Source organism: Monodelphis domestica, chromosome X (assembly GCF_027887165.1).
Source record: "Monodelphis domestica isolate mMonDom1 chromosome X, mMonDom1.pri, whole genome shotgun sequence".
Lineage (NCBI taxonomy): Eukaryota > Metazoa > Chordata > Mammalia > Didelphimorphia > Didelphidae > Monodelphis > Monodelphis domestica.
This window is the reverse complement of record NC_077235.1, coordinates 27,609,311-27,625,255: the sequence shown is the minus strand read 5'-3', so window position 1 is coordinate 27,625,255 and position 15,945 is coordinate 27,609,311. Positions and strand designations below refer to the sequence as shown.

Below are 15,945 nucleotides of genomic sequence, written 5' to 3'. Positions count from 1 at the left end.
ACATTATTTGAATTCACACTGCCTATTTCCATTGGACTGGGACAGATTACTGTTCTTTATATAATTATAACTTTCCATAGTGAATATTTGCATAGTAAGAGGTGAGACCTGAACCCAGATCCTCTGAGCCCATAGTTATTGCCCCTTCTCTTTGAGTCATGTCATTTCAATCGGTGGCGATGATTACTTGTTGGTGTTAATAATAATGAGAGCATAGTCATAGGGACATTGATTTACAGATGAAAGAGACCTTGGTGGTCATCCAGCTCAGCCACCTTATTTTACAGATGAGGAAACTGAGGCCAGCCAGCCAAAGTTATTTGGCCACAGGAAGTCAGAGGCAGAACCGAGATTGAACCAAGTCCTCTGACTAACTTGGTCTCTTTTCCCACTATAACCCAGTCTCCCCAGCCCATTGCGTAGTCCTGCTTTGGATGGCTGCCATCTCATTAGCATTGCATAGGGACAGTCAGACTGAGGTCCTTAAGAAGTTGGCTAATAAAAAATTAATTTAGAGACTTAATAGAGGAACCCACAGCTAGCCTTTCTACTTTACCACAAGAATATAGGAAAACATCCTTGATAATGTTCCCCTTCCTCTGCCTCTGTCTCTCCCTTTGCCTCTCTTTTTCTGTCTCATCTGCTTCTGTCTGTCTCTTTGTCTCTCTGTCTCTCTCTGTATGTCTCTCTGTGTCTGTGTCTGTCTCTATCTCTTTGTCTCTGATTCTTGACGTTCTGAGGCCCTCACTGCTTCTCTCTACTCTGTAAACTACAGGTGATCTTTACCAAGTTTTCATGCATTTCTCTGACTTCTCATCTATTATTTTTTGAAACCCACCTTCCTTCTTAGAAACAATTCCAAGGCAGAAGAGTGGTAAGGGCTAGGCAATGGGGGTCAAGTGACTTGCCCAGGGTCACACAGCTGGGAAGTGTCTGAGGCCAGACTGGAACCCAGGACCTCCTGTCTCTAGGACTGGCTCTCAATTCACTGAGCTACCCAGCTGCCCTCCTTCCCATCTATTATTATGCCATCATGTCCCCTTTGACTTGAGGGAGAGAAAAGTCCAGCCCTTTTCATTGACTCTCCCCCTCTCCCAAACACCATCCTTGTGGCATTATGGTCATGTCTAGGGTTCTGTACAAGGTCCCATTAAAACCTGAGCACACAGCTCTCTTTGTGGTCCCAGGATGGCTCCGATCTGAATAGAGCTCAACAGGTGGAACTGCATAAGGAGGATACCAGCAGAGACCAGCTTGACAATAGGAAAGAACTTCCTTGGGGAGCAAAATTGGAACTGCCACCTATGGTCATAGAGCCAGACAGGTAGTGGAGAGATTTCTATCATTTCCATTGCCTGAGAGGGATGTCCAATAATAATTCTTTTCTTGGCTTCTATTTTTAATATTAAAGGGATTTCTCAACCCCCCCCCCAAAAAAAAACCTGAGCACATGCACACATGCACACACACACACACACACACACACACGCACGCAAGCTGTTCTAGAAAGCACAAAGAGCTATGGGATTCAAAATGGCAGTGAATATGAAAGATGTTTGACTTTTTGTACTGTCACAAATTTGACAATTGTGTATTAATTGCCTGATTAATTCAGTTCAGTACAAGAAACATTTGGGTGTAGAGAAAATGATGGACAGCACCTTCCCTTGGGGACCTCTAAGAGATTGTGCTGGGGGAACACCACAGGGGCACAGTAAAGGAGAAAATATAGACCAAACAAATGCTAAGTAATTTGCAGGAGGAGCTGCTGACAGTTGAGAAGGATCAGAAAGGCTCTGCAGCACTGGAGCTGAGCCTTGAATGGAGGGTGGGATTCTATGGGGCACACAGATGAGAAGAGTGTAATCTAGCCATGGACTTCAGCCTGGGCGGAGATGTGGGCACAGAATGCTGGATACTGGGAAAAAGCCAGTGGGCCAGTATGGTGGCTGGAGCTGGGAATACATGAATGTCCCTATTCAAGGTAAGGCCTTGTGGGAATAGAAAGATAAACACAAATAGCTCGTGCCCTTGCCAAGCTCATGTTTTACTGAAACGTTGTCATGTTGCAGGGGATGACCATTCGTCCTCTTGTTGACTTATTAGATGTGACCCGAGGAAGAGAAACTTCTCCAACTGTGAGTGAGCAGATTCATATCCGAGTAAGTGATTTTGGTAACTTCCAGTTTCTTTATGCTTGAGTTTGAGAACAACTACGAACCTTGGGCTCCTTGACGGGGTATCTGTGGTTAAGGGTTCATTTGCACTCTGCAGACTTGGGGAGGGCTTCCCCTACAAAGCTGCATGCTGGGAATGAAGTTTGGTAGTCTTGCCTCCTTTTCGATTTGAGATTCAATATCATTTCCTATTTGGACTGTAATATCATCCACTTAGAGGCTGACCTGTCTAGCCCCTGCGTAATTGGAAAACTTTATTTAATGTGTTTAAGCTTTGGCAGAGCTGATATTTTGTACTATTAATAGTGTCGACAGAGCGAAAGGTTAAAGCAATAAGATTACAAAATATGCTGTCTGAGCGAGCTACTGCACAACAACAGAAGACTCTAGCATCAGATCTGGTGCTTCATGCCTGCTCTTGAACCCATGGAAGTCTTGGAGAATATTCGGGCTAGACAATATATCCACTTAGCTTTAACTCCTCAAGGAAATTGGATTTGATATACTGATTTCTATGTGGGATAAATTATCCCTGATCAAATACAGGGAATGAGTTCAAGACCTCCTTGGGTTGTTGAAACAGAGCCTGGGGGTTTAGAGGGGCCCCTTCCCCCCCAAAAGTGCAAAGCCTGCCTTATGTATGACTCCCTACTCAAATACTAAGAAGCCTCTGCGTTTCTCAGATGTTCAATAGCATTTCTCAGCACGTACAAGTGTTAAGATTCACCAGTTTAACTAGTAATGTTGGGACAGTTGGTTACCTAGTGATGGCTAGAACCTGTCAAATGGAAGACACGGGCATCTTCCACATAGAAGAAAGCCCCTTGTGTTCTGTTCTTTTGGTGATGAAGATGCCCAGCTCAGATCTTCTCAAGGACAGCAACCTTCTCCCTTTTGTTTTCATATATCCAGCACGTAGCACAATACCTGCTGCATAGTAAGTGCTTGATTAAGGCTGGTTGATAAATTGACTGATTAATGACAATCCAATTGATTGTCCTGTGATTCTGGTCATATCACTAGATATAGCCTAGAGTATCTTTACTCATGGGCATACGCGGGATCTAACATCAGCTAGTTTTCTGTATGCATGTCTATATGTGACCCCTTATAATTTTGGCCATGATGTTGCAGTATGGCAGTTGTGAGAAGCAGTATGGCATAGTGGGCAGTGTGTGGCTTTTACCTCTTGGTTTAAGTTCCGTCTCTGGCACTAATTGTACAACCACAGGCAAATCAATGAACTTTTGGGTAGCCTTGGCAGCTGTCTAAGGGTATAAGTTATAAATGAGTTGCCAATCTATATCGAGGGAGAAATCTTCCATCCCAGGAATTTCCTAGGCTAGTGAAGTCACAGGTCCAGGTGACTCCTTCCTCCCAACCACAATTTTAAAAAATGGTCATTTTTGAACAAACCATTATAACCAAAAGGAAAGAATTTACTTCTAGGATCAAATCTGAACTTCTTCAACTAGTGTTCAAGACCTCGCAGTTGGTTTCTAGGGGTGTGTGGTGTGTTCGAGGAAGATTAGCACCTCAGGTATGATATGAGGGCTTGCTGAGCCTTTTCAGAGCTGCTTGTCCACCTTTTTTGTTCACCTGTTACCTAACTCTCACCTGTGACTTCAAGAAGCTGTAGCATGTGCAGGTCATACCCTGATCAAACCACCTTGCCAGATGGGCTAAACCAGGTCAAGAGTACCTGATGGGGTTCAGACCCACTGGTGAATTAGGGGGATGTCTGTCCAAGCATGCTAAGACTTCTGTTGATGGAATGGGCAGAAGAGAATAATCTTGGTGCAAAGGGACTGACATAGGCACTGTGAAGTTCTGAGAGCTTGGTCAGACATCAAAGATCTCAAGGTCACCCACTGCATCCTGGGCCATCACCAGTCATTTTGACTTTTCTCTTTCCACTGGACTTCCCTGACTCTTGAAGAGAATGAGCCTGATGCCTGTGCAACTCTACCTCATTTAAATCCAATTTATAGATAAGTCAAGGCATCACCCATTATTCATTATGTCATACCTGACTCCAACATGGTAATGCCATTGGTCTTCTTTGAAAAGAAACATCAAACAACAACAATTCTATGCCCCCATGCCTATCCCACATTTTGTCTCTTGAATCCTTCATGAAGTTGGTCTCTTTGTTTCTGCCCTTCATAGCCTACTTACTCTCATTTTTTGTTCTTTTGTTTATATAATTTCCTACAGGTAGAATACGATTAGAACCACCAATTTTAAACTGTAAAAGACCTGAGAGGTCATCTAGTCCAATCTCCTTATTTTAGAGATGAGGGATCCAATGTTCAGTGAAGTTAGGTGAATTGGCCCAAGGTCACACAGATAATAAGTAACAGAAGCACGCACACACACATACATTTCTTGAGTGCAAGCCTCATCTTGTACATGAGAAGGCTAATAAAGGGCATTAAAAGGGGTGTGCACACTCATAAAAGTCAAGGCACTCACCAAGGAGCAAGGATTTTGTATGAATCTGTGATTTCAGGTTCATATGGGTGTAATCAACTCTCAGAGAGAACATTGCTTCCACTTGCCCAGATTGGCTCCTTTCTGCCAATTTATCACTTTAAAAAGTTGCTAGGGGCTCTGAGAGGTCAGCCAGGTCCTACAGCCAGCTGGTGTCCAAAGTGGGACTTTAATTCTGGTCTCCATGACTCACACTCTCTACTTGCTAGGCTACCTGGCCTTTATCATGAAGCTGCAGTGATGAAGAATGAAATAGTTACTGCTTTTAGGTAGCTCAATTCGCTTGCATGTACACAGAAGAGGATAACTAGTGTTAAAGAGTCCAGAGGCTGAGGAGAAATACAAAGCATGATAGGAAAATCTGAAGGTGGAGAAAGAATGCTTTGGACTGCTGGGGCCAGGGAAGGCTAACAAGATGAGATGGTGACTGAACTTCCTCTTGAAGGAAGTTTGAGATATTGGAAGGGAGAGATGAAATGGACAGTTAAAGAGACAAGTAGATGGCATGCCCTACTAGGGAACAGCTAATAGTGCTCTTTGGCTGGACCATAGATTGTATGGGAAGTGGAAGAATGTATACGTTGCTAAGGTTGGTAGGAGAAAGGCTGTAAAGGACTTTACATGCCAGAGGAGTTTGTTTTTGATCTTAGAACCAATGTGGAACCATCGAAGGTGAACATGCGGCCGGCCATTAATTCAGAGGCGGAAGAGACCTTAGTGATCTTCTGGACCCAAGCTCTTTGCCCTTGCTTTGGTCATGGGCCCTTTGGTCAGTGTCTGCTAAAACTTAGGGAACGCTTCTCAGAATCATGCTTTTAAATGCTCCAAATAAACTGCAGATTACAAAGGAAGCCAGCTATACTGAAATAAAGTTATCCAAATATTAAAAAAAGTCACAGATCCCAGTTTAACAGCCCCTGATGGTTCTGCCCCTCCTTCTAGAGATGAGAGTGAGAAAACTGAACCCAGAGGTGAAATGACTTGCCTAAGGTTGACTTGGGCCTTAGAAAGATATATTGGAAGCTACAAAAAATAAACCTGAGAGGGAAGAGACTGCCGTCAGGAAGACTCATTAGGAGGCTATTACAATAGCCCAGGAGAGACATGCTAGAAAATTGAACTAGGTTGATGACTGTATGAATGGAGAGGAGGGGACATGTGGGAGAGAGACTGGGGGATGTGGACTTACTACTTGGCAGTGGAGTTGATGCATCAGGTGAAGGAGAGGGAAGAATCAGAGAAGACAGAAGAACCAAAAGAAGGCACTTATTATATGGTGCAACACAGGAAGCAGTGTAGCACTACAGGAAGAGCATTAGATTTTGTTTTGGAAGACCTGACTTTGAATCCCTCCTCTGGGTACAACTATTGTGTGACCCTGGACAAGTCACTGAACTTCTTTGGGCCTTGAGGTGCTCCTCCATAAAATAAGAGATTTGATGAAATTTATCTCTCATGGCTATTGGTATTGCATCCTATATTGTCCAGATTCTCTGTGGCACATTTGAGTTGGGACACGGATGAGAATGGCACAGGATAAGAGGATATGGAAGAGTTACAATTTGTACTAGTGGAAGGAGTCCCCACACCGAGAAGATCCGAGAGCTAAAGATAAGCTGTTAGGTTTGTAGTACAGAACTGCGCCCCTGCTTTTGTTCTCTAGTTAGAAATATTTATGAGCTTCAATTCAGTTCTAAGCACCTAAAAAGCAGGGGCCATATATGACCTTTACTTCCCAATCTGTAGTTGGAATGCTGGGCACAGTAGGTTCTCAGTCTGGGTTGAGTGGATGAATGAATGATTTGGTTTTATGGTGCTGAGCAGGACGCCCATTTATACTGAAAATGGAGGATCTCTAATGCTCATAGGAGGGCTATTACTGCCATCTTTATTTATGAGTACAGAGGCAGCTGCAATTGGTTGGGTAGACAGAGGCTCCTTTTATGGCTCTGGCCTGACCATCCTTTCTGCTTTTTTCCTCATTTGCAGATAGTTAGTGACTCCTTGGATCGCTATTGCCCTTGGTGGCCAGGTTGCCACCCTCCCTTCATGTCTACGCATTTCCTTTAATGGGATAGGGCTTAGCACCAGGCAGGAGATGGTTGTGAGGCTGCAGTGTGTGTAAGGTCTATCGCTAGCTCTACAAGTGTCTATTATGACGATGGTGGTGGGGATGAGCTGAAGAATTATGCTCTTTCATGCCTCTGAAGTGCTTTTCCCCTGGCTGTTAGGTCCTCTGTGTACCGACAGACTCTTGCTTCTTTTTCAGTTCTTGGATCACTTGCTGGCTGGCATTGAAGACATATCTGGACACTGGGGACAATATTACTGGAAAGACAAGTAAGGAGTTGCCAGAAATACAATTACCACCATGTATAGAAAGGGAAAAAAGTTGAACCCTATGACTACTTGTTTATTTCCATTGGGGTAGACTGAGCTTCATCTTTCTCCTATATCATGAAGATGATAAACAATCTGAAACAAAGATGGTGAGCTTTTTTTTGCCTTATCCCAGGAGGTATGACAGTTACCAGATAGGGCCACCAAATCCCAACAAACTGTCATACAAACTCCCAAGGAAGGCCTTTCTCTTGGGGATGTCACAGGCAGCCTCAGGGAGAGGCATTGCACCTCCTACAGGGGGCTTTCTTTCGATCCTTTTCCAAACCACTTCCCCCTGGATTCCAAGCCCTACTGGAGTGTCTTCATTTGCAGTCTACTTTGGACAACCTGGTGGTCTGGCACAATGTGTGCTGCTTCTGAGTCAAGATGGCCTAGCCAGCAGGGTGTTGGTAATGTGCCTCATTGGAGGAGCTACTTCTGATCTATTTCTTCCTGACTTTGCATGGGCAGCAGAACTGGCAGGAAGAGGAGGGACTGAGAAGTCTTTAAATCTTTTAAGATTTATGTCTCGTTTGGCCTAAAGATAATAAACTATCAGTAGACACTGTAGATCCTGGTGTAGGTCCATAAATCGGCCCATTTCTTTTCTCCATTATGTTTCCATATTGAAGCAATGGGCAGAAAAGATTCTTTTATTAGGGTTGAAGTTATGGGTGCTTGACATTTTCCAAGTCCAATGGCTTTCTAAGGTTATGTTCCCTCATCCCGCCATCCCCTTTTGTGGCCTATTCTTTTTTTTTAAACCCTCACCTTCTGTCTTGGAGTCAATACTGTGTATTGTTTCCAAGGCAGAAGAGTGATAAGGGCTAGGCCATGGGGGTCAAGTGACTTGCCCAGGGTCACACAGCTGGGAAGTGCTGAGGTCACATTTGAACCTAGGACCTCACGTCTCTAGGCCTGGCTCTCAATCCACTGAGCTACCCAGCTTCCCCCTTTGTGGCCTATTCTGAAATGCAAAGGATCTTTAGGGCACATTCAGTTCTTGGGTTTAAGGATTATCTCTTGGGTTTATTGACAAGACAGGGTAGCTGACCTCTGACAACTAATCGTTAAGGAAGACGCCTTCCATTTCCACAGTATCGACAGTAGGGTTTTTTTCTGACAACAGTGACCAGTGAATTCTTTGCATTTTTTTTTGCTGCCTGAGCAGATTGGAATATTTCAATAGCCAATACCTGCAGAAGATTTTGCTGCGGGATTATGACCAGCCCAAATCCAGCATTGTACTCCTTTATGAAAAGCTAGAGAGGAAACATGCCATTGAACTGGTAGAAGCTGGCCAACTGGTCCATCCTCCAGCCAGCGCACCTCAGAGGTAAGTATTTTTTTAAAAACCCATGACATTCTCTTGCAGGCATCATTTCTGACTTGGGAGGAATATAAATAGCCATAGCCACTAAATGAAAGGTCAGAAAGTTTTCCCTTGGGTGCTGTTTTCCTGTCGCTCCACCCCCTGGGACCTTCACAGTTGATTTGTTGAGCATGGGTGGCCCAGCCCAACTGAAAGGTATGAGGCTGGCTATGCGTTTTTTAGCTATGCTGAGAAACCCCTGGAAGAATCTTTTAAAAATCCATCTTCCAGGAAGAACTCTTTCAGTGTTTAAATTTACTTTGAAAAATTCAAGTAAAAATGATTTTACTTTTTGCTTCGATTGAATGCAGCATGAATAAAGCTTTATGAGTTTTTTGGGAGGCTTGAGGTGGGGACAGAAATAATGAAGGGACCAGTTATTTATTGCTCTTCTTTCCTGGATAGCTGTTAATAGAGAGAGAATTTTGAAAGGGAAAATAATTGGGGAGAGATAAGAAAAAGAAAAGAATTCTTCTACCAAACAATTTATATTAAAATGTATAGTAAAATGAAGCTGTGATAGTTCTCTGAATGCCATGAGTTGTTTTCCTCTTGGTAAAACTTTCAAGGAATTTTTGTTGGGGCAGCTGGGTAGCTCAGTGGATTGAGAGCCAGGCCTAGAGATGGGAGGTCCTGGGTTCAAATCTGGCCTCAGACACTTCCTAGCTGTGTGAGCCTGGGCAAGTCACTTCACCCCCACTGCCTAGTCCTTATCACTCTTCTGTCTTGGAACCACTACACAGTATTGATTCCAAGACAGAAGGTGAGGGTTTAAAAAAAAGGAATTTTTTGTCAATGTTCCACTCATTTGGGTCTTACAATTAGCCTATTATACTCCACTGAAGTCTTCCTTCAAAGTCCCATAATGACCCAGAAATGATCCAGAGCTCTGAAAGATTATACCAAACGTAACCGATGTGATGTCCTACCAAGCTGGAAGAGCTGTGAATACAGATTCTGGCTAACTGCAGAAAGGTTCATCATAAGGTTGGCCTCCATCTGCATATTGCTGGGGTGAGTGTGTCTACACAGATACACTTTTGGATCCTGGTTGTATTAGCCCATCAGATAGCAATGATGGCCGGGCCCATCCCATTCATTTACCAAGTCAGCGCCTGGTATATCTATAGGGCCTCTTACCAATGAACAGAGGCAATATGCATTTTGAGTTCTGAGGAGGTCTTAAAGTGGTGGATGTGGTTGTCTAGTCAGTGACTAGCCTGATTTTCAGTAAGGCCAAAGATCCAAATGACCCGGGTCCAAGATCAAGGCACAAGTAGTAGGCCCCAAGTTTTAGGAGACTTACTCATGGAATGTTACTCTAAAAATGACTGTGATGCTGGCTTGACTGGTGGTGGCTTAGGAGATGACCTAAACAGACGGCTTAGGTATCCTGACCAAGCTTTGATCAGAGAGCATTAAGGGAGGAATGGGTCCAGATATAAAGGAACCAGAGACGTTCTGGAGAAGAGTGATTATAACAGTGATTAAAGGGATGAATAAGATGTCCTTCAAGGGAAAGTTAAGGGAAATGGTGTTGTTTACCTTGTAGAAGAAAAGAGAAGATGAAGGGCATTTACCAGTTGTCTTCAAGTTTATGGGAAGGATCTTTAAATTCATTATTGTGGGCAAATTCTCCTCTACTAATAGAGTTTCCAGCCCGTCCATGACTTGGAAGGCAAGTCCTGTGGAATGGTTTGAAACCCACCAAGCTAACTGATGTGCCCAAGCTTACACAGCCAACAAGTATCAGAGGGGGGATTGGAATTCACTTCTGCTTCTCAACTCCAACTTCCGTGTCCTGCCTCTAACTCCATGCTGCCTCTGCACCTTCAAGACAGTTATGAGCAGAAGATGAAGCAGTTATTTTTCCTCTCCAATGAGGACCACAATAGGGAAATAAGATTGAATTGAAATAAGACCATACAATTAGCTATAAAGAGAGTTTTTTCAGTTCAGTGTTGAAGCAGGATATTAAGGGAAATAGTAGAATCTTTTCATCTGGAGAAGTTTTAAGTTCGGCCAGCCCTATATAGGATTCAGCTGCCTCGATGGCTCCTTCCCTTGCCTTTATAAAAGGGCCTGGCTGGACCAGATGGCCTTCTAAGGACCTTGCCAGCTCATTTCCTAGTCTTTGTGAATTCAGGGTGGGGTGGACTAGTTGTAATGAGGCAGAGCTGGGTACACAGCAAAGGGATACGATTCCTTGGGCAGGCTATTTGGAGTACGGGGAGACCTAGGATGTCGACCTTTTTGATTTGCTCAAGGTAGAGCTAGATTGCCCATGCAGAATGGGGGACCAATAATTCGAGGATGCATACAGATATAGATAGTTAATCTTGGTAATTCAGGATCTAACTAGGAAGTAGTTTTATTTGAAATTCATGGACCAACTGTTTCCATTGCCTGAAATAACCAAGACGACAGCTTAAGCCTCCATTTTGCATTAGCTATATAAACCTGGCAGTAGAATTAGGCCCAGAGACATTCGGAACCCATCAGCATGAGTGTATTTTCACTGAGTTTTCTAGCTCAAAGACTTTGAACTGGAGAAGTAACCACTAAAGTCAGGAAGACCATAAACATTTACTATCAGATAGAAGCTGGTAACAATCTAGGAAAACTCCCACCGGTCATTCAAAATGCCGGTGAATAATGCTTTCTGCACAGCTTTCATGCCCTTTTTTCAGTGCCTTAATTACCTTCATTTCTCTTTGTCCCACATGATTGCCAAGAAGTCACTTTGGAAAAGTTTGTGATTCTCCAAGACAGTTGGCCTTTGGGAATCCAATTTTGGAACTCGTTGAGAGGATTTCAGCACCCTGCCCTCTCAACTCTCCAACCCCTCTTCTGTTCAGTAGTAGGAATACTGAAGTTCTTAGTCCTCAACACTAGACTTGTTCCTTGCAACATTTCTATTTATTAATGCTTGGCCTTAGGGAACACTCATTGAGGCCCTCCAATAATCATTTAAGAAGAATGTTTTTCTTTTTAAAGATAAGTGCTGGGGGCAGCTGGGTGGCTCAGTGGATTGAGAGCCAGGTCCAGAGAGGGGAGGTCCTGGGTTCAAATTTGGCCTCAGACACTTCCTAGCTATGTGACCCTGATGAAGTCATTTGACCCCCATTGCCTACCCCTTATTGCTCTTCTGTCTTGGAACCAATACACAGTATTGATTCTAAGTTGGAAGGTGAGGGGTTTTAATTAAAAAAAATAATACAGCGAAACACAGATCTTCCGCTCTGCCTCCCCAAGCATGGCTTAGTCTGAGACTTTTGTTTACCTTTTTGTCTTCCAATGTCTTCACAGCTTGGGTATGTGTGTTGTTTTCATGCCTTCAGCTCGTCCGAACATGGTGCTTTGGTACCTTTTTGTATTCGATTCCTATAAACAATCCAGTCCTTTTCCTTTCAGCCACAGTCATGAAGCAGCCACAGCAGCCTCAGCCCTAACCCCTCTTGATCAAGATGCCACGGATAATATCCAGCAGATATTGGCTACCAATCTATATAGAATCAGGAGAGGGGTAAGGATTTTTGTGGCCCAAGTAATGTTCTAGTACAGCGTTGGCGAAGGTTTTGAAGTTCACATGCCCAAATTGTAACTTCAAGCTGTCTATAAGCCCCTCAAATTACCCCAGAGAATGGAGGGAGGAAATGCTTGCTTTGGGTGGCTGGACAGAGGGGCGGGGCATGTGAAAATTGTTCTTGGGTGCTAGGAAGAGGAGGAATGGAGCAACTCCCTGAGCGCTGGTTTGGCAAATGTACCAATACTTCACCAGTACTGTTCTAGTAGTTAGAGAAATGGAGCTACCATGTCTCTGTCCTGGCATATTTCACATGAATTTTATGAGGCAGAGGGAAGTCAGACAGACTGGCCCCATTGTGCTTTTGTTCTGGTAGTCAATTCTTGAGCTAGACTGGCCTGCTGGCCTTCCAATTCTGAGATCCAGGAGGTTTGTGAGATATTAATAGCATTCTGTTTAAGAAGCTATGGGATAACATACTGACTCAGAGAATAGAGTTCAGTAGATAAAGTACTTGGAATCCACAGGAGGAAAGATAGGACAAACTATCAATAATCATAAGAAAAAGTGTTCTAAATCCCTCCTGATTAAAGAAATGCAAATCAAAACAACTCTGAGATACCACCTCATACCTAGCAGACTGGCCAATATGACAGTAAAAGGAAATAATAAATGGTGGAGGGGATGCGGCAAAATTGGGCGACTAATGCATTATTGGTAGAATTGTGAACTGATCCAACCATTCTGGAAGGTAATTTGGAATTATGCCTAAAAGGCTTTAAAAGAGTTCATGGGCCTAGAGATGGGAAGTCCTAGGTTAAAATCTGGCCACAGACACTTCCTAGCTGTGTGACTCTGGACAAATTACTTAACCCCTATTGCTTAGCCCAGTGATGGCAAACCTATGGCACAGGTACCAATAATGGCACACAGAGCATTTTCTGTGGCCACACAGCTGCCCCCCACACCCAGAGTTTGTTACTAGAAAGGCAGAGGGACTTGGGAGGAGCTGCTCCCCTCCCCCTATGCACCATGTCTGTTGACATTTTTTCACATCACCTGTCCCTCTGCCCAGCAGCCCAATGGGAGAGCTTTCTCACTTCCCTTGTGGGGTAAGGGAAGAGCACAGCTGGCATGTGGTAGTGGGGAGGGGTATGACACTCAGACTCTGTGGGGGGTGGGCATGGCACTCAGGCTGGGGGCTGGGGTGGGAGCAGGTCCAGGGACTTCATTTCTAAAAGATTCGCCATTACTGGCCTAGCCCTTACCATTCTTCAGCCTTGGAACTAATACATAGCATTGGTTCTAAGACGGAAGGTAAGAGATAAAAAAGAGGACATGCCCTTTGATCCAGCAATACTAGGTTTATACCCCAAAGACGTGAAAAAAATAGGAATGGACCTGTTTGTATAAAAATATTTATAGCTGTGCTTTTTGTGGTGGCAAAAAATTAGAAAATGAGGAGTTGTCTGTCAATTGGGAAATGACTAAACAAGTTGTGGTATCTGATGGTGATGGAATATTATTGTGCTATAAGGAATGGTGGAATTGCTTGATTTCTATATGAACTGGAAAGACCTCCATGAACTGATGCAGAGGGAAATGAGCAGAACCAGAACATTGTACACAGAAAGTGAAACATTGTGGGATGATCAAATGTGACAGACTTTGTTACTAATAGCAATGACAGTTCAAAACAATTCTGAGGGACTTATGAGAAAGAACTCTATCCACACCCAGAGAAAGAACTGTAGGAGTAGAAACATAGAAGAAAACATATGACTTATCACTTATTTATATGGATATAGGATTTGGGGTTTTGGTTTAAAAGGACTACTCTATTACAAAAATGAGTAATATGGAAATATGGTTTTAAGTGATGATACATGTATAAACCAGTGGAATTGCTTGTCAGCTCTGGAAGAAGGGGAAGGAAGAGGGAAGGGAGAGAACATGAATCATGTAACCATGGAAAAATATTTTAAAAATAAAATTATATAAAAAAGAATGTCAATAAGAGATGAAATCATAATGATAATTCTGTTCATTTATGTGTGATTTAACTACCTTCCAAAACTGGAATCATTTAACATTTTTTTATCCTCCTAATTCCTCACCTGCAAGATATTATTCCCTATGTTAGAGTATAGACTACAGTGTCTTATGGTAGAAAGGGCACTGGAATTGAAGGGAGGAGGAGGAGAGAGTTCAAAGTTTCTCTGGACTTCACTCTTCCCATGTGTAACATAGGGATGCTTGCCCAAAATTATTGTGAGGGAAGGGGCTTTCTAGAAAAATGGGAGTCATTATCATTGATGATTAGTTTGTATAATTATGATATGTAAGGACCGCAAAATAACTTTTTCACTGTACTCTACAATCACCAGAACCTAAGGAAAATATTGTACCTAATCATGGCTGCCAAACTTCATAAAAAGGGGTGCAGAAATTGGAAGAGGGGCAGAGAGGACAGAGACACACCTACACATACAGACACAGAGACCTTGAAAGACCTAGAAGAAAGGACTAGGGGAAACTAAAGAAACTGGAGTTGTTTAGTTGAGAGAAGACAAAGAGTAAGTGGATGACTGTTTACAAGTTTGGAAAGGATTTGTGAAGATAATGTGAAGCAGTCATTTTCTTTGACTTTTGGAAGCGTCATCTAGATCCACCAGGATGCAGTTTTGTTTGGATATAAGGAAAAATTTCTTAAAGAGAACTTGGGAATGGGTGATCTTGTGAGTGGGGCTATAGAATCTGTTTCTTTTTAAAAAATTAATTAATTTTTAAAATGTAGAATATTTTTCCATGGTTACATGATTCATGATACCCTCGCCCTACTCTCTCCTCCCCTCTCCCGGAGCTGACAAGCAGTTCCACTGGGTTATCCATGTATCATTGTTTAAAACCCATTTCCGTGTTATTCATATCTGCAGTAGAGCAATTCTTTAACATCAAAACCCTAATCACATCCCCATCTCACTATGTGATAGATCATATGTTCTTCTGGGTTTCTGTTCCCACAGTTCTTCCTCTGGATGTGGATAGCATTCTTTCTCATAAGTCCCTCAGAATTGTCCTGGATCACTGCATTGCTGCTAGTAGAGAAGTCCATTACATTCAATTGTGCCACAGTGTATCCATCTCTATGTACAATGTGCTCCTGGTTCTGCTCCTTTCGCTCTGCATCAGTTCCTAGAAGTCATTCCAGTTTACATGGAATTCCTCCATTAGAACCTTTATTCTTAAAGGTTCTTTTTTTAATACCCCCACCTTCCATCTTAGACTCAATACTGTGTATTGGCTCCAATGCAGAAAAACAGTAAGGGCTAGGCAATGGGGGTCAAGTGACTTGCCCAGGGTCACACAGCTGGGAAGTGTCTGAGGCCAGATTTATATTTGGCACCTCTTGCCTCTAGGCCTGACTCTCTGTCCACTGAACTACCTTGCCGTCCCTTTAAAAGATTCCTTTTAACCATCTATTAACCATTTGCTGTGTGGCAGACCTGTAAGACATGAGAAGTAGGAAGAGAAGACTTCTATCAGTTCAAAGGCAGGATCTAGGGTCCTGTAGTGAACCTCATAGATCTCTTCCAGCCCTCATATTCTCTCTATGCTACTTATCATATGAGCAGCTGCTCAGGGCAGTGCTGGTTCAAATGGCCTCGTAAAAGCTAACTGTTTAATTTTCAGTGTGAGCTTTTATACCTCAGAAATCAGCCAATGCTACAAATCAGGGCTTGATTTTTCTTGTTTTTTTTGTTTGTGTAGACTTAAGAAAGTAATGGAGAGAGTGTTAATAATGTAGATTAAACCTAAAAGTGTTTCATGCATACTTTTTTCCCCAGAGAGCCAGTTGTCAAATATTTACCAACTGACACTTGGGTTTCCTCAGCTTCCAGAGTGGAACTTAGAGCCATGGAAAAATAGAGCAAAGAGGCCCTGGCACCAGCTATGCAGGGCTGTCAAAGGGCAGAATACTACTGACCCTAGGG

At 43.1% G+C, this 15,945-nt stretch overlaps 1 protein-coding gene across 6 annotated transcripts in view; it reads left to right on the top strand.

Annotated features, from left to right (window-relative positions):
• LOC103102905 (sodium/hydrogen exchanger 2-like) overlaps positions 1 to 15,945 on the top strand; it is a 163,985-nt gene that overhangs the window by 59,013 nt on the left and 89,027 nt on the right. For all 6 annotated transcript variants that reach the window (XM_056809542.1, XM_056809544.1, XM_056809545.1 and 3 more), the window contains exons 6-9: positions 2,073 to 2,162; positions 6,940 to 7,010; positions 8,224 to 8,388; positions 11,839 to 11,950. In XM_056809542.1, coding sequence (XP_056665520.1) covers positions 2,073 to 2,162; positions 6,940 to 7,010; positions 8,224 to 8,388; positions 11,839 to 11,950 — 438 coding nt within the window. The remainder of the gene's footprint in view (positions 1 to 2,072; positions 2,163 to 6,939; positions 7,011 to 8,223; positions 8,389 to 11,838; positions 11,951 to 15,945) is intronic.